The sequence below is a fragment of the Lycium barbarum genome, chromosome 3 (genome assembly GCF_019175385.1).
Source record: "Lycium barbarum isolate Lr01 chromosome 3, ASM1917538v2, whole genome shotgun sequence".
In the NCBI taxonomy this organism is placed as follows: Eukaryota; Viridiplantae; Streptophyta; class Magnoliopsida; order Solanales; family Solanaceae; genus Lycium; species Lycium barbarum.
The window spans coordinates 141,999,465-142,018,569 of record NC_083339.1 but is presented as its reverse complement, the minus strand read 5'-3'; the positions used below and the strand labels follow the sequence as shown (position 1 = coordinate 142,018,569).

At 33.6% G+C, this 19,105-nt stretch overlaps 1 protein-coding gene and 1 pseudogene across 1 annotated transcript; both read right to left on the bottom strand.

The window, feature by feature from the left end:
- Positions 1–5,084: 5,084 nt before the first annotated feature.
- On the bottom strand, positions 5,085–9,947 carry LOC132633144 (uncharacterized; annotated as a pseudogene).
- A 2,052-nt stretch (positions 9,948–11,999) lies between these two features.
- LOC132633143 (uncharacterized) lies at positions 12,000–16,736 on the bottom strand. The gene is made up of 5 exons (XM_060349376.1): positions 16,542–16,736; positions 14,142–14,183; positions 13,960–14,066; positions 13,298–13,332; positions 12,000–12,486 (listed from the first exon to the last, which is right to left on the bottom strand). Exons 2-5 carry the CDS (start codon positions 14,142–14,144, stop codon positions 12,419–12,421), a joined length of 213 nt encoding a protein of 70 aa, XP_060205359.1. The 5' UTR covers positions 14,145–14,183; positions 16,542–16,736; the 3' UTR covers positions 12,000–12,418.
- Between the last annotated feature and the right edge of the window lie 2,369 nt (positions 16,737–19,105).

The following is a 19,105-nucleotide window of genomic DNA, read 5'->3' as shown; positions in this document are numbered from 1 at the left end:
ATTCTTTTTATAGTTTCGGCCGTCAAATCTAACTAATATTTAATGAAGAAATGTTGATTTTTTAAAAACTTAAAGGATCAAAATTGTTCAAAGTATACCTAGGAAACTATTTTGACTTTACGCTAAACATAAGGGACCATTTTTGTCATTTTTTCATAATATAGATTATTTGTAGCATTATATTGTTACTGTTACTGTACATTTAGAAACCATACAAGGGCATATTACTGTAATCAACACGTTTTAAGAAATAATCTTAGCACATCCCATAAAAATTTGGATTTTGCTCGTTCAGTATTTCTTGATACCTTCCTTTCAGGGGGGGGAGGGGGGGGGGGGGGAAGAAAAAAGAAATTTCTTATATCCCAAAAAGAATCATTTACCATAAAGTAAACTATGTGACAAATAAATTATACTTCAACAGAAGTGTTACTCTTGTTTTTCATAATTGAGTTAAACCTGCCTTATTTCAAAACTTTGGACCTTATGTTTTTTTTTTTTTTTTTAGATTTCTTCTTATAACCCCATTTTTGGGTCGTAATATTGACGTCATAAAAAAAAATTGTAACCATAAAATACTAAACTATGACTTAGTTGTCAAAATACAAATAATCGAAAAGTCAAATCTTTAGTATCATTACATTTCATCACCGCACCATTATTTATTACTACGTACATGCTACGTGAAAAAAATTTATTCCAAAAATCTGCCTTTTCATAATTAATATTTTAAATATATATATGATTAAATTTTCGAAGTCAAAAATTAGCATGTCATATTGATCAACCAGCTTGATAAATGAAGCGAAGAGAAGATAAGAAAGGCAGCAAAATGTGAGTGGCAAAGGTATTGTTCAAAACACACTTAAGGGACTATTTTGAACTTACCTTAAATATAAGTGACCATTTTTGTTTTTTTCTCATAACATAGATTATTTGTAGCAATATGCAATATGGTATGCCGCTGGAGATGATCCTTCCAAATTATATATTATTATCATAATTGACAAAGCTAGCACACCTATTGGAGTAAATCTTTGTTATCAAACACGCTCATATAAAAAATCATAAATTGAAGTGCACAAAAATTAACTAAATATAACAGATAAAAAAAAAGGGATAAAACAACGATGAAGATGAGGAAATGATTCAAATTATTAATTAATAGCCAAGAAAAATAAAAAGAGAAATGGAAATCAAATATCCTTATTTTTGGGGACATGCATCTATCGATAGGGTACATTGACAAAAGATATAGTCGTCCTCATCCACACATCTTGCTTCACACACTTTAACAGCTCCAAATCGTTCAGAGCAATAAGCTTTGCATTGGGGATCGCTTCGATGATCTCTGCATATCCCCTTATAGCTTTCTGTACATGACTCTCCACAACGTCCTTGTGCTACACACACTGTCATACATATACAAATACTGTCAGTGATGGAGGTAGAATATTCGCTAACGAGAGTCAAATTATAAGTAGATAATTAAACACATAAAAAAGTCAAGGATATTTAACATATAATAGTGGGTAAATCCCTAATCCTTCCCCCTCTTATTAAGACTACAGAATGTTCTTGCGAATTATGGCCAATACCGGATATATAAGCAGTGGTTTCAAATCCAAAGATTATACATAATCTTTTTGACCTATTTAGGTACTACATTTTTTTTCGCTAAGGGGTACCAGTTCACAATACAATTGAAACCCCTTAATTCGAGGTGGCTCCATCACTAACAGGAGTCTCTACATCTGTCAGAAATTTGGTATCTATAGAAAGTATTTTAAAATTATTTCTGACAAGTAAATTTCTGACGTAAAATCCACGAGAAATTATATGTTTTTGGTAGTTTTATTAAGAGAGTTGGGTTGTAGAAACATTACTTTAATGTTTGGTGATGCGCACAAGTTAATCAAAATTTTCTATTATAAATTAAAAAAAATGAATAAGTATAACTACTAAGGCTTAACTTAGTGCGTTTGATGTATATCATAAATTTATGTGTAAAAAATTATTCGAATTGTAATAAATGGTATATATGAACTCATAATTTTAAAAATACAAATTTAGTGCTGAGACCTTAAAGATTGAATCCAAAAAATTTAGACCTTGGATTTGCCCACCTTTAGCTATAACATTTTATTGTAGAAAAAAGAGGGTACCTGATGCAATGGCAATAATGACGAGGAAGATCAAAAAGATTTTTGAGGACATCGCCATCTTTCAATTACAAACTCAAAAAAAGTAGTAGTGATGTAGTACGTATGACTTGTGAATTTTCTATGTACACCCTCTGTGTATATATACAATTTCGGCTAATGATAAGTATCTCTATTAAAATCTAAATTTGGACATTTTTTAAAGGCTTGACAGAATATCAATAGTCAAATTTGATTGTCACTCCTTTTAGAAGGTCAGTCAATTACTTACCGAAGATTTATAACAAAAAAGATCTATATAGTATATAATATTATAATACATTGCATTAATAGATATGCACATCATGATGGAGTAACATATTGATTTTAGATAGATTCTTACTAAACGCAGAATAAATTGAATACAAATTGATTGAGTGAGATCCTAGATCATAATATCGCAGTAAATTATAGTAATAAAATAATGATTCAACTAAATTTTGTAGATCCTAATTCTTAAGTTTCCCAAACGGAACATATTGGTCTTTTAGAAAAATCATTGATTTTATTTACCTTCTTTGTCCGTCAAGAAGAACTACTAGTGAGTGGCAATATGTTTGGTGAAAAAAAAAAGTCGGTACATAAATGTAATCTAGCATTTTCCAATTAAAAAGTTATATTGTTACAGTTACTGTACTCGAAGAAATCATGAGTAAATATCTCAAAACATTACTTAACTATGAAGAATTACGCAGTAAAGTCATTTAACTTTATTTTATATCGATAAAATCACTCAACCAAATTCGTCATAAAAAAAAATGACATGGAAAAATAAATTTATTTATATATCATGTAGACATAAACTCCACAAATAAAACAAAATTAAAGAATACTCATATCTTGTGATTTTTTTCGTCTGATTAAAACAAAATTAATTATTACAAATATAAATTCATCAATCATCATCATCATTAATATGTTCAATCATGCGAATCAAATGCATATACACAAAATTCTTGATTGTCAGGGGCAAAGGAGATTTGAAAAGCACACTATAATTCAAGATCATTGTAACACCATATCTAAGTTACTAGTAGTAACTTACTATACTCCAAATAGTAAAGATTTTCAAGATTTATATACACCAGTCCAATACAAGAACAACTGAATAATATTGGGCATGGAAGACTGAAAACAGTATAAAATAACTTTGACAAAAAAGAAAATTAAAATAAAAAACACAACAAAAGAAATAACTACTCGGATACATATACACGCATACACAAATATAATTTGGAGCTTTTAATTTTGCTTTAATCTGATAAAAAAAAAGATATGGGTCTTCTTTACTTTATTTTATTTGTGGGGTACGTGTCTACGTGACATAAAAAACTAATTTGTTTTGTCATGTCATATTTTTCTATGACACACTTGACTGAATAATTTTATAAGAAAAAAGCTCTAAGTCGAATGATTTTATTAATATAATACAAAATAAAGTTGAATGATTTTGCTACATAATTCTCAAAATTGAGTGACATTATGAGATATTTACAGTAGAAACCATACAAGGGCATGTTACTGTGATCAAGATTTTTTTTTTTTTTTAGGAAATAAATCTGTACACATCCCATAAAATTGTGAATTTTGCTCGTTCAGCATGTCTTGATATCCTCCTTTCAAGGGCAAAAAAAGAATTATCTTGATATCCCGATGTTTACCATAAAGTAAGCTCTGACAAATATATTGTACTTCAAATTAGGGTTGGGTATAAATACCGAAAATTGAAAAACCGAAACTTCAACAAACCGAACCGAACTAGTTTGGTTCGGTGTTTGGTGTCCACCGTAAAAAAACCGAAACCGAAATAGCCGAACCAAAGTTTGATAAAACCGAACCGAAAAACCGAACGCGCACCGAAATTTAATACATTACCCAAAAAAAATTAAAATAATTCAGGCCCATTAAGTTTAAAGCAAAAAAAAAAAACAATTGTAATAAGTCCTCTTTTCATTTGTATCCCTAATTTTCCACTGAATTGAGAAAATCAAATATCTTTAACAAAGAAAGGTAACTAGGATGTGTCTTTAGGATTAATGTATGTCCTTTATGTGTTTTCTTAATTATTCTTACGGTATGTATATAACACCTAGTAATCCTATATCATGATTATAGTTTTCTGTTCTTGTGTATCCTGTTTGTTTGATTTTGATTTCAATTTCAGTTTTATGTTTTATTGCTTTTGAGAATATAAATTAGTGTTAATGGAATCGCTGCTAATATTATATCAAAAAAACCGAATTGAAAAAACCAAAACCGAACCGAACCGAACTTTAAAAAACCGAAACCAAAAGAACCGAACCGAACTAGTTTGGTTCGGTGTTCGGTGTCCACCTTCAAAAAACCGAACCCGAAATAGCCAAACCGAAGTTTGATAAAACCGAACCGAAAAACCGAACGCCCACCCCTACTTCAAATTAGTGTTACTCGTCTTTTTCATTCTTGAGTTCAAACCAGCCTTATTTTAAATTTGGACCTTATGTTTCCTTTTTTTTTTTTTCCCCCTTCATATTTCTTCTCGCACTCCCTTTTTTGGGTCAGCTATAGGAACGCCCACTAGTAAAACTTTATTAACGTGACAATTAGCTTATCATTCTCTATAGGCTTTCTCAATAATACAAGATAAGTAACTCATGAACCCAAATACTCTGCATTTTCTTCAGCAATTAGCTTATCATTCTCCATGTTAGTACCATCCAAATCAAGACTTATCTAATACTCCATCCGTCCTAATTTATGTGATATCTTTCGAGTTTCGAGAGTCAATTTGACTAAGCTTTAAAGCTAAATTGTATTAGATTAGCTTAATATAAGAAAAAAACTAATATATTTGAAAACTACATGGAAAGTACTAACTTATAAGTTACAACTATCTCATATCAATTTAGTGAAAAAACACATCTTAAAATATTAGTCAAAGTTCATACAACTTGAATCTCAAGAAGCGAAAGTATCACATAACTTGAGACAGAGGGAGTAGAACATTATACCCCTCTCTTCCCCTTCTTCTTCCTCCACTACTACCACCTCCTCCTCCTCCACAACCTTTATGTAACCTTATCTTCATTTGCTGTAGAATCTAGTGTGAGGTTTATCCAGTCTACTAAAAATTCAGATGGAAGCTGAAGTTTCAATCATAAAAGAGAATAATTCTCTTTTATGTAAAAGCTACCATATGTTTATGAATACATAGTGAATATATAGTGTATACAAATGTATAATCACAACGTACAAACATTGTCGTCTTCTCAAGAGCTTTACCTCCAAAAGGAGCTCTGAATAATAGTAACTACTTGCTTAGGCTTCATGAATAGGAACTAATGGCATTTTGCCTCCATAAATCTCTGGTAGCTGGCTTTCATCAATGTCTTGAAGTAGAGTTGTTGTGAATCGTTTGTTTTCAACGAATATGATCTGATAGAAAAGATGAATTACTAAATTTGGTGAAGATGATTTAATACAAGCTTTATTAAAAAATATAACGAGGCTATTGATCCTCGGCTACAGCAGCAGATTGACAAAAATTATAGCATTGTTTCATCAACCATTTTAAAGCCCTCACCTTATTCTTGGTTTTGTTATCAATAAAAGGATACACAATCTTCCACATTGTCAAGAATAGGTAAGGAACATTAACCACAATCAGTTTTCCAAGTCTTTCAGGGTAGCAATCCTGCAATTAACGACTATAGCATGGTGAGCCTTTTCCCATGACAATTCCAGAGGGGAAAACCACAGGATTTCACTTATATATACTCAGGGGTGGATCCACACCATTCGGTGTGGGTTCGCGGGAACTCTCAACTTTTATCCGAACCTTATATTTATAATATGAAACCTTTCAAATATATAAGAAATTTGAGCTGAGAAACCAGTAACAACAGACGCTGCTAGCTCGGAACACAAAAGCTTCAAATCCTTGATCCACCTCTATATATACTGGCAATGCCAAGACTTTTTACACTATCAATGTATTTTAACTTGTTTTACTGGGTAAGTTGTCTTGTATTTCTGGTTACTAATTCTTCTTATCATGGACAGTTTACCTATCATCTTTAAAGTGGTGTGGTAGTAAGGAAAACCTTTTAAACTATCAACGCATAGACCTGTAAAATGGATAGTGCCCCAATGTATGCACGAGCGTCGCTGTTGGCATACCCAAAACCTTTGATATCCGCAATTACAACAAACTTTTCCCTTCCTGGTGAGGTCCTGATTTATCAAGAAAATTACATAATTAAAAAAAAAAAAATCAAGATTACATGTCTCAACAGACTTGGAATGTTTCTTTAGGAAGCAAACTTGCCAATTATATTATAAGATATTCGCTCCATTCCAAAATATGTGGCATCAAGGTTCAAATTACACGAGCTTTGATTAACATTTTAAGGTCTATCTTTTCACCATATTAATATGAGAAGAATTGCAACTTATAATATTTTTTGTGTAGTTTCCAAATATTGAACTTTTAATTCAATTTAACCTCGAATATTAGCCAAATTGCCTCTACAACAACAAAAACATACCCAGGTGGGACCTGCGGAGGGTCGAGTGTATGTAGACCTTACCCCTGCCTTGAGAGGTTAAGAGGTTGTTTCCAATAGACTCTCGGCTCAAGGAAAAACAATTTAAAGCAGTTTGGAAAAAGAAATAACGGAAGTGAAGAAGCCATGGCAAAATAATATAAAAAGCAGAGAAAATACTCAAAATACCCCCTAACCTTTGACCAAAATCCCAACTACACACCTAACCTTTGCGGGGGTCCTATTACCCCCCTGGACAAATTTTTTCAATATCAAAATGCCCCTTTTTTGCTGATGTGGACAAGAGCGTGAATGCACTGCTCAGTGGCGCATTATAGCCTTCAAAAAACTGCATCTGACGTGTTTTGGAGCGCCAACTAAGCTGCCACATAGATAAATTTAAATTCCCTCCATTTTTAGGCTACTTCATATTCTCCCTATTTAATACCCATCTCCATTTTTTTGTCAAAATAATACCCATTATAAATTCATAAATTAAACTCCGTTACTACTTGCTGCTTGGTTGGAGATTCTTTGAGTTGATTTGGGGAGAAAATTAAACTCCATTGTGGAGAAAGCTATGAAGAACACCAAGTGGGTTTCTTTAAATTCTTGATTGTTTGATCAAATTAAGGATGAACTTTGTTCTACTTGGTGTTAGGAAGCTTCCTTTCACATTTGGGTTTGTTTGGATTATAATCACAGTTTTTCCAAATCAAATTAAAAAAAAAAATTGAAGAAAAAAAAAACGAAAAATCTGGAAAAAAAAAAAACAAGGTTGAAAAATCTAATCTTGTTAAAGAAAATCTGATTGGAAGTTGTTTGTTTGGAGTTGCTACTTATTGCTTGATTGGAGATTCTTTGAGTTGATTTTGGGAGAAAATTAAACTTCATTGTGGAGAAAGCTATGAAGAACACCAAGTGGGTTTCTTTAAATTCTTGATTATTTGATCAAATTAATGGATGAACTTTGTTCTACTTGGTGTTAGGAAGCTTCCTTTCACATTTGGGTTTGTTTGGATTATAATCACTGTTTTCCCAAATTAAATTAAAAAAAAAAAAACTGAAGAAAAAAAAATGAAAAATCTGGAAAAAAAAAAACCAAGGTTGAAAAATCTAATCTTGTTAAAGAAAATCAGGGATGATGATGTTGATGAAGATGAAGGAGAATTAGGTATGGGTTTTCGGATCCTTATATTGAAAATGGAGTATGGAAAATTGAGAGTTTTTTTTTTTTTTTTGAAGAAGAGTAGATGGATGGAGGAAGGGGGGAAATTAATAAAAAATAAAGGAAAATTAAAGATGTGGCACGTGGGCCAGGCGCGTGTGGACAAGCGCCTGTTAATAATTGAGAGTTGTCATATTGGACTGCCACATCAGCAAAAAAAGGGGCATTTTGATACTGAAAAAATTTGTCCGGGGGGTAATAGGACCCCCGCAAAGGTTAGGTGTGTAGTTGGGATTTTGGTCAAACGTTGGGGGTATTTTGAGTATTTTCTCATAAAAAGCATGACAAAACAGTCTGAAAAAAGGAACAGTAACTACCACAAAATAGTACGATAATCAAAATACAAGAAACAATAAATAGTAACAGAAATAGAAGGACAAGAAGCTACAAGAGTAATACTACGATCACTACTAGCATGGAAAGATAAGCGAGACAACACTCAACTACCTATTAACCTTCTATCATAATTCGTGTCCTCCATAACCTCCTATCTAAGGTCATGTCTTTAATAAACTGAAACTGCGTCATGTTTTGTCAAATCACCTCTTCCCAAATTAATTCTCTAAAAAAAAAAAAAAAAAAAAAAAGAAGGAAATATCAGATTGTGTACCTAACAGAGTTTGTCTAAAATGAAGACCACAAAACCTGTAAATAAAAATAAAGACTTGACTATAAGTAACTTGATTGGTTCAAAAGTCATTTCAGTGACCAAAAAACAGCAGGCCAAGTATAATGAAATCAGTAAAATAAATATATCCATACGTTTGAACTCGTCAAAGCCTCCTATTTTGTTCTGCATATGTCTGCCACCAAAAACGACAGCAATTGGGCGTCCTAGTTTGTCCACTCCTTGCATGAACAATTTGTTTTGTGCTATCTCATTTGGAATCTCACTGGGTGAAATGAACCCATTTGGCACAAAGCTTTTCTTCCATTTTAGGTATTTCAAGAGCATTCTTGAAGCTTTGTCCACATCCAGATCCCTTGCTCGAAGAAACCTTCTTATCGCAAAATCATCTACTTCCTGCAAATAATTGATGTATAAAATTAAGAGAAAATGAACTTTGAGCCTTACTCAACCTTAAAATATCAGCTCATGACTTAAAACCATATAAAGAAGGAAAAATTCATTCCCTTAATCAATGGGGACACTTAACACGTCCAGCATGACCAGAATTAGACATTTGGTGTATGGATAATATAACATAGGGCAGTGGCGAGTTCACTAAAGGGTGTCAAAGTATATATGAAACATTACACATACAAAATAATTAACCTAGCTAAACAGTATAGTTTTCCAATGAAGAGGTGTCAATTGACTAAGGTGGCTCCACAACTGATAGAGGGGCTCCAGATTGGATAAATCAAGAACACGAATGAGTCTTAACTCTAATATCATGATTTAGAGAAACTTATATTGGGTCTAGTTCAACTACAAAAGCTAGCCCATGAGGTGAGTATTTTACAAAAACCTTACAAGACAACAGCTCATTTCTTTGACCAATATGGTACACTTACAAAAAATCTCTTGCTCTTGATCATTTTAATATAGAAAAATCATGTTGTTTTCCCTTTAAGCAAATGTTAGGAACTAATTAAGAACTAAAATATAACCTTGGAAGAAGGATCTTGCTTCTCTACTAGAGCTCTCACGAGAGAAATCTTCTTCTTCTCTTCTTCACTGATTTTGTCATCGCAATGTACTTGGATGATCTCTTGTGTTACTGATTCTCCTTCCTGCCCCAATTTTGTTTCACAATGAATTCCATTATTATCGTGTAGCTCCTTGGAAATTGCCTCAACTCTTCCCTCCATCATCTTTCTTGCACCTATAACTAGCAGAGGAGAGGTATACAGAAGGAAAACCCAACTTTCAAGATAATATAAGTAACGTTCTACTTTAATTTGTGGCCAAGGAAATTAAAAAGAGGCATATAGGGAAGTTAGAAATATTAAGACTTTGTCTGAATGAGTAAATCAAATGGGACCGATGTATTTAAAGGGACCAAATACTTTATAACCTTCGAGATGAGTATCTATATGCTTGTAATCTAGCTAGTATGGAGTTAAAATATAATATACAGTGAGACAGTGAGATTTCTTTGCCCGAAATTAGAGAATAATTTTTTTTTTTAGGAAGCACCTTTTCTCTTACTGGACCCTATGCGATGTGATCGGAATTAGCCAAATTAGTGGCTCAGATGGAGCTATAGTTCTGCTTAACCCATAAACTCGATATCTTAATTATTCCGCCTCTGATTATTAGGTATTATAATGAATGGTTATACAAAAAAAAAAAAAAAAATAGAGAAAAGAAGAATTCGATTTTAAAGACCATGAGTGCATTTCTTAATGTATATGCACACGCATTTTTAAAAATAAAAAGACAAATCTCTGCTTAAAGCCTAACTTTTGTTTTGTGTACGTGTTTGTGTGTATAACTCATCCCACCTAACTTGGAATTGAGGATGTGGAGATGATACGTTCATGGAAGTAAGATCATATTACTTTTCAACATGAGCTCTCGTGCACTGTTTATATGTTTGATCTGTCTCTAATACTAAACTGACGCAATTGGAAGTAATAAATAGATTGTTGAAAAAAATACAACTATAGGGGTTGGTTGTAGGAAGTGGGAGTTCACCTACTTGCCTACCTCATAGCACTAAAGAGTGTGAGACCGCTTCGTTGAGTCCCCCTTTCGCATTCAATGTTCATGTTCTATGTGTTGTATCTACTATCTAGAGCTTTGAATGTAAATATGAATTTGGGATGCATTTGGACATATTCAAAGAGTAATCATGAAAATCTTGATATACGTTCTATAGATCTGACATAGATAACAACCAATTCGTGGCGGACCCTCCCCCAAAAGGAGGAAGAAGATGAGAAAACTAAGGGACCTTTGCATCTGATTTTGGTTTTAGCTTTGGAAAACTAATTATTATCAAGATTTCGAAAAAATTATTTTGAGAAAAGTTGTGTTTGGATTATTTCTGAAAAAAGCTTTTTCAAAAGAAAATTGGTTATTTTATGATGGTGAGGTCCGGCGTCCCTCAATCTATTCCATCAGGTATCAGCACCTGTATCAACTAACTTTACGCACCAAGGTTTAGGCAAATGGCATCACCTATTGTTTTTTACCTCCGCTGAGATATACCTAAGACTTTATGATTTTGCTCCCACTTTATTGATCACTAGGCCACACCCTTAGACTAAGTTGGTTGAATCCACCAAAATCCTTGCCGCACCTATGTCAATGTGACAATGTTTGGGTCCATTTTCACTTTCCCTACACTCTCTGTTACAACTATTAATTTGAACTACTTAAAACTATAACTGAAGTCACCAATCATCCTCAATTATCACATTAATACCTTACTGAACCAAAAATATTAATCCCTCTGTCCCAATTTATGTGATATAGCTTGACTAGACACATAATTTAAGAAAGAAATGAAGACTTTTAAAACTTATGATCTAATACAAGTCATATATATTTAAGGGTAAAAGGGAAAGTTTTAAATTAAATTATTTCTAAATATAAAAATGTATCATTCTTTTTTTGTACAGATGTAAAAAAGAAAGTCTATTGCATAAATTGAGACACGGGGAGTAATTTTTTAGCCAATTTGGGCATTAGTTGGAGATTCTCTTGGGAAGAATGGGAGCAGCTACTCACTCGCACGTTGAGGCAAATTAACCAATGTGAACCAGAAGTTTGACCAATTTGGTAGAGTAGAAAGAATGAAGTTGGCGAATACAAGAATAGAGCCCTTTGCTTATGGATAATTTGGCTAGTTTTTGTCATGTTAGACGCATTAGGCTTTTAACTTTCTATTTCAAGTTCCAAATTGCCAGAAAAAGAAGCAAAATTAGAACAAAAGGACAAAAAAGAACACACAGAACACAAAGTTGGAAGAACAAAAATGAACACAATCATGTGCACTTAATGGCAGCTTTCTTACAGCTGACCACTGGCCAGTAGAGGAAAGCAATTAATGCAATGAGGCATCACAAGCAAGTCCTGGTAACTTGGGCTACAAAGGTTAAAGTACAGTGACAATTTAAAACTAAATCCTTTTCCTTTGTGTCGGGGATTTGGATCACAAGCAAGTCAAGACTGCATACATTTTCTTGTAACTGAAAGACAATGTAGATTATGGAATACATAGCGTAATCATCAACAGATATAATGCAGCAGCGGTTTTTTTTTTGGGGGGGGGGGGGATTTGTTGGCAGATAAAGGTATCAAATCAAGCGTGTTACAAAAGTCAGAATCGATAACATCGACCCTCCTCATAACCAGACCATCTTACATGCAAAAGCTTAGTTCCAGATCAAAGTAGTGTCACAATGTTTCAGTGCTCAAGTTTGATCAAAGACGGCATTTGATGTAAAAACAGGTTGAAGCAGTAAATTAGCTCCCAGCTCAAGGTTAACTTTTGTTTCAAGCAACTGTTCGCTTAGAAGAAGATTACTGAAACACCCATTGTCAAGCAGCCCACAGCCACCCAAGGACTCAACCGCTCACCTGCCACGTTAAGCACGGCAGTTAGTAACACCTTGGCGAAAGATTATCCTGTTTTCTATTGTTTGCTCTCTACACCACCAACTTTCTTTTCTCCCCATATACACATCCTAGGATAGACAGCAAATTTATTTGCAATATATATGCTATTTAATTCATATTTTCATTTTGCTCTAGCTACATACAATGTCAGAAGTTCAAGAGGGGAAGTTCAAAAAAACTTAATAAGCAGAGCTTTCGTATGCCTTTTGACTTTGAAATAGGTGACTAGCATAATAGTCGGAGAGGTTATGAAAAGTTCCTAGCATAGAGTAGGAGCAGAAAAGGAAACAAGAACCGCCATGAAGACAGTTAGGCGCAGAAATAATATGCCATCACATAGAAGTTTATAAAAAATATGTTTAAAGATGACGCTGATATGAATCAGTCAAGGGACAACGACCATGCTAATGTACAACTTCCTAGTCGAAATGCTGCATAAACAATAAGTAATGCTTAGTGCAAATGTGCAATAGTATCCATTTATCTGATGCATAATTCTAAAGTTTTAAATAGGTCCTCATATCAGCAGCAATTCAGCATTAAATCCACAGCCCATTGTTCGCTTCCATTTTTAATGGGACTATGTGCAAGCAATTCAGTTAGAGAGAAATACATACGCTGTCATTTAACCAAACAACAGAACTTCAATTAAATAAGAAAAGGTAAGTAAATTAAAGCAGCATTTTTTTTTTCATTGAAAGAAAGAATTAGTAAATTAACGCAGACAGCTTTTTAGTACCGACAATACCAGCATGATGGGAAATGACTTTACCTATTCTAGCAGCCTTCCAAAAGAAGCCTCGAAACCTGCCAGATTTATAGACGTTCATCAGCTGCTAAACAAAATAAGGCTCAGAGGAGAAACTTATTGATTGGTCCTCCAGTAGGATCAAAGGTTGTAGCCCATAAAAATCCGAAAAAAACACAGTATATCCAACAAAAAGTGCACTTCTATTGTTCTCGTGAAGTAGCATTTTATTCAATAAGAAACACCAAAGTAAAGGATTGAGTCCTTTTTGACAAGGTATAGGGTAGAGGGGTCCACGCTTGTGTCTTAACAAAGAAAAAATGTTAGAGCCAAAAGCCATTCATACAAGTGTAACCATCATTTCATGAAAAATATAACAAACTACCATCAGGGAACAATTAAATTCTCACCATAATGCATATAGATCAAAAACTTCAGGAGAAGGAGGTATTCTCACATGAAACAACAGCAACAATGTTGAGGCCAAGCACTTAGACCATGTTAAAACCTTCAACTTTTAGAAGCTAAATTGATAAATGAAAAAGCAAAGATGTGAAGATGTTCTCGCATGTTAAACATAGGTAAGGTTGACATCAATTGCATATCCTCTCACCTGAGCTACAGGCACCCACGACTTAATACCTGGTAAAGAAAATTGTATTAGCTACACAATCAGGTAGACTTACCCAGTTCTTTGTTCAAGAAGTGCCGGAAAATGCATCTTTACATAAGTGCATGTACAAATCCATAACAGCACTACCGTCAAAAAGGAATGGAAATTAAAGAGCGCTGACTGAAAATACCAACAAAAAAGTATTAGCATCTATTTATGTACTCAATACAGAATTCTCATTTCAATGCAACTCACCATATCTGAACTTTCCTGTCTTAATCGACTTTTGCTTCAACCCTACAAAGTAAAGGAGCATAAGTTAGCTTCCTCTCGCACGAAAGGGAATATTAATGTGAATGAGAAATTGGTAGTGATTCCTCCTTATAATTTTGAATCATTCAGCACAACCACCTCAAATTGATGAAACCAATTAATACTACAGGGAACCATTTTCACAACCACATTTGAGTGCATACTATAAAATTGTTCTTTTGAGAAGGACTTCCATAATGATGTGTTAACTGTAAACTAAACATCGATCATTCATTGAGTGACCTTATAAACAGATACTACAAAATAAACAATGTGAGAGAAGCTATGAGCTGCACCTTTGACAGTAATAGCAAGTCAAAGATCTTCATATAAAGAATCGGAAAAAGAAGAAGTCCTTATATCTCCATAGTAGCTCTCTAAACTCGTGGATATAAGCAAGTCTACGTCCTCATCAATCATCACTCTTTTTGATCTTCTCCATATCTATATCTATTGACTTCCCAACTTTTATCAATTTATCAGAAGTATCTCTATGATAAGCAAATGCAGCAAGATGTTTACGGATCCCAAAAAAACTTCCATAAAAGGATCATTAAAAACATGGGTTCAGATCAGCAGATGCAAGAAAAATCAATAATTTTGCTAATGCAATTTGGTCGCTAGACAAATTATAACTGTGCTTGTGATGCCCTTTAATGGATATTTATATCTCTTGCTTCATTAGAAAAAATAACAAGAATCCTACTGTCACATAAAAAACAAAATTGTGTCCTGAAAAATGAAAGTTCATCCATTCACGTCTAAGTTTTCTTTAGCTGATTTCCTAGAGAATTACCCACTGAATGTTATCCAATAATGATCCTATCCAACCACTCTTACTCGCAAGGATAGAGCAAGAATTCATCAGCCTTTCACCAACCTATTTTAAAACCTCCAGATGTTTACCTCAAATTCAACCCCTTAGCTTTCGTTGTTAACAGTGTTAAGACATCAGACATCGGTTAGTATCCAAATTTCTAAAGTGTCCAGGCACTTGCCCTTGACCAACATCCTTCCTTTTGCTATTTATTATATTTGCCACAAAATATAGGCTTAACAAGTGTCGACGACGGAGGAGTTGACAGGTACAGGAAAAGTATTAACGTGGAAACTAGGCTGTTCTTGTTGTTTTAGGAAGGCCGGTTTTCAGCTCTGTTAAGCAAAATATACATTAGATAATCACTTTCGACCATACACTACAAATTTCTTTAATTTGTAGCAAAGATGTCACTGAAATTTAGTTGGTCATTGCCAATCAAATTTAGCTAGGAAATATATAGATACCACATAGGTTTAATTATAACAAGAAGCCAATAATAAGACAAACAAAATTTGACATCATACAGAAACTACGAAGAAGCCACAAGCAACAAAGAAAAGATGACCAAAGGAAGTTTATCCCTCTATCAGCCATTAGCTATATGGATCATTTTTGTCATATCATATGAATTTTTACTGAACCAAATAAAGAACACGAAGAAACATTACTGACTACGAATATTTAACATGGGTGAGTATCAGGGAATAAAAGCCAGAATCATACTTCCCCTTTAATGCTAACATACCAACACAATAGTTACTTAAACACTTTGGTATCTTTATAAACAAGACAGCAAGAACCAAAACCAACATTTTACTTCTTCTAGAGGGTATATATTGGGTATGCTTTACCAACAAGGGTGGCTCAGTTGGTTGAGCACGGGGCTTCCAAAATGGAGGTCTCATTTGCCTTCTGGGTCGAGCTCGTTGCAGGGGGCTTGCCTAGTGCAGGTTATCTCTTCTGTGTGGTTTGCGGGCTACTGCACACGAGCAGGGTTTACCCTGTGCGCACCCGAAGGGTAGCTGCTGTGGGTTCCCTTGTCATCAAAAAAATAATACTGGGTATGCTTTTTTGGGGGGTTTAAGGGTCCGAAATGAGCTGAAAACAAATTCAGACCTTAAGTGATGTCTTATGCACATGTGCTAAATGATAATGGTTTCCAACTAAATATAAGTCCCTTTTCAATATCCAAAATAAACCCAATATATATATATATATTTCAAACCAATAGCAGTAATCTAAGTTTAATGAGACTAAAATTTAATATTTCCCTTTACCCGATACGCTGCGAGCATTATAGATCAAGAAATCATAACTGAACTTTTCTAAACAAAAACAAAGCAATGGCTGTTGGCCCACTACAATTTCATCAACCTATTTGCTTTCAGCAATTGACACCGTCCATTCAATAGTATTACTTATAGCACAAATTCCTACACCGTACGCTACAACAAGAATATAAAAAATGAAAAATAGAATGTAATCAAACAGGTGAAAAGGGAATAGATTGAGCTGCGGATTACCGGCAATAGCAAAAGTGGTAATGGGGATAGTGTTGGGGGAGCTTCAGATCGCAAGCAGGGATAAATTTGAAAACGATTCTCCTTTGTTTGGTTTTGATGGAAAAACTGGAAAGGAAAATTGGGAGGAGAATAATTTGATGGAAAATAGGTTATTTAACATGGCCTTTATCTCGAAACCAAACTTAAATTTAGATATTTCATTACTTCTTTTTCATTGGGAGTGACATTAATAGGAAAAGGGTCAAAAATAACTCCAAAAAGGCTAAAAATAGCATTTTCTATAAATTTGGGTTAAAAATACCCCTCTCGTCACTTAGTTGTTGGTGATAGCTTCGGTTGTCTCTATTTCATCCAATAGCTGTAAAATATGTCCAAAAATTAATGTAATTGTTGCAACATATTAGTACAGAAGTTGCAACAACTGCAAAAATTGTTGCAAGTTTTGCAAAAACTACAACAACTGTTGTAATAAATTCAGAAGCTCTTATACAACATCTTTAGCACTTGTTCCAATAATTATAACTGCTGCTGTAAATTGTTGGAAAAACCTAAATGAATAATTGAAATAAAACAATATTGTTTTACTAACCAAGTGAGCATAAATAAACCATGAAGTAATGCTCAGTGCTACACGAATGAAATTCGGTTCGAAAATTACATAAATTGGGTGAGTTTTTTTTTTCTTGAGTAATTTTTTTCTAAATAAAAGACGAAAGTAGCAGCAGCAAAAGAGGAGAAGGAGGGGGGTGGTGGTGGCCGGGTGGGTGCGTGGAGTAAGAAACAAAAAAAAATTCAAAACATTTTTTTAAGAATTTTTTTTGGAGGGTGCAAAAAACCAAAAATAAAAACTTTTTAAAACCAAAATTAATTTTTTTGAAAAGGTAGAGGTGGTGAGGTGTTGGATCTGGGAGGAGGGGGGACTGGTGAAAAAACAAAAAAAAAATCAAAACCTTTAATTTTTTTTTTTTTTTTTTTGGGCGGGGGGTGGGGTTGAGGGGTGGAAGGAAGAGGGGGGACGCTGGTGAAAAAATAAAACAATAAATAAAAATTAAAAAAAAATGGTGGGGATTGGGTGGGAGGAGCCGGGGTTTTTTTTTTGGGGGGGGGGGGGGGGGCTGGTGAGTTTTTTGGGATTTTTTCCTCATCAATTTTAGATAATTAAAATTTTATTAAATTGGGCTAAAGTGTTAAAAATAAAACTTAGGAATAAAATATTAAAAATAAAATTTAAGATCAAATTGTTAAAAACAAAACTATTGACCAAGTCCAAAAACCCTTAATCACTAATTAAATTTTAGGGAAAAGGGTCAAATATACCTCTCTACTTTGTTTTATTAGTTAAATATACTCTCCGTTAGTAAAAGTTAATAAAAATACCCCTGACGTCTTCAAACTTCACACTTACGCCCTATTTGAATGAAAATCCCCTCAAATTATCCAATTTTAAAAAAATTACCCACTTTTTTTGACCCGCCCCGCCCGACCAGCTCATCATCACCATCAAGCTCTAGCTTCATCTTCTTCCATGGAGTAAAAAAGAAAAAAGTAAGAACACACACAAATGATAAAATCCCAAAACTCACCTCAAATTTCATCTTTAAATCCAACTCCAAATCTTGATGCAGCCAATACTTGGAGTCTATCAAGGCCAAGTTGACTTATAATATAATTACAGCCAAATCTTGGTGCAGCCAATCAGGTGACTTATATCTTGATAAGCCCTAATTGGTGACAAATATGGTATCTAGACTACCTTCAAAGATTAAAATTCACTGATAACGCGAACAAAATTACTCTGAGTCTAGTATAGCTATGAATTGTGATTCTTTAATTCACTGCTTTGGTGATTAATAAAGAATATTAGTTACCAAAAATTACGTTATCAATATATATAATTGAAACTTTATAAATTATCTGTAATTATAGTAACCTAATTACTCCAATTTATACATAGAATTATACTCTTTACTTAATTGGTCGTCAACCCTATAGATGTCACTTCACTATGAAACTATCCACAAATTAATTCAGCTACAGTTTATTTCTTTAACATTTACTAGAAAATGACTGAATATCTCACATTTAGTGTTCATAATAATAATGGCAAGGTGCTGCTCCAACTAACAATTAATTGATGAATGCCATATAGCCACATATAAGTTTGGTTGGCTGACATTTACAAAAAAAAATCGTTTTTTCACTGATTTTTTCTCGCAACTTGTCAGAAATTTAATAAACCTAGATACATTATTGCACACAAACTTAAAATAAATACACACACGAGTTCAAGTATCGCATGCATTTGGAGTTGAATTTAAAGATTAAATTTGATGAGTTTTGGGATTTTATTATTTGAGTGTGTTCTTGTTTTTTTCTTTTTTTTCTACATGAAAGAAGATGAAACTAGAGCTTGATGATGATGATGTTAAGCAGGTCGGCGAGGCGGATCAACAAAAAAAGTGGGTAATTTTTTTGAAATTAGGTAATTTGAGAGGATTTGGGGATTTCCACCCAAATAAGAGTATAAGTGTGAAGTTTGAAGACGACAGGAGTATTTTTATCAA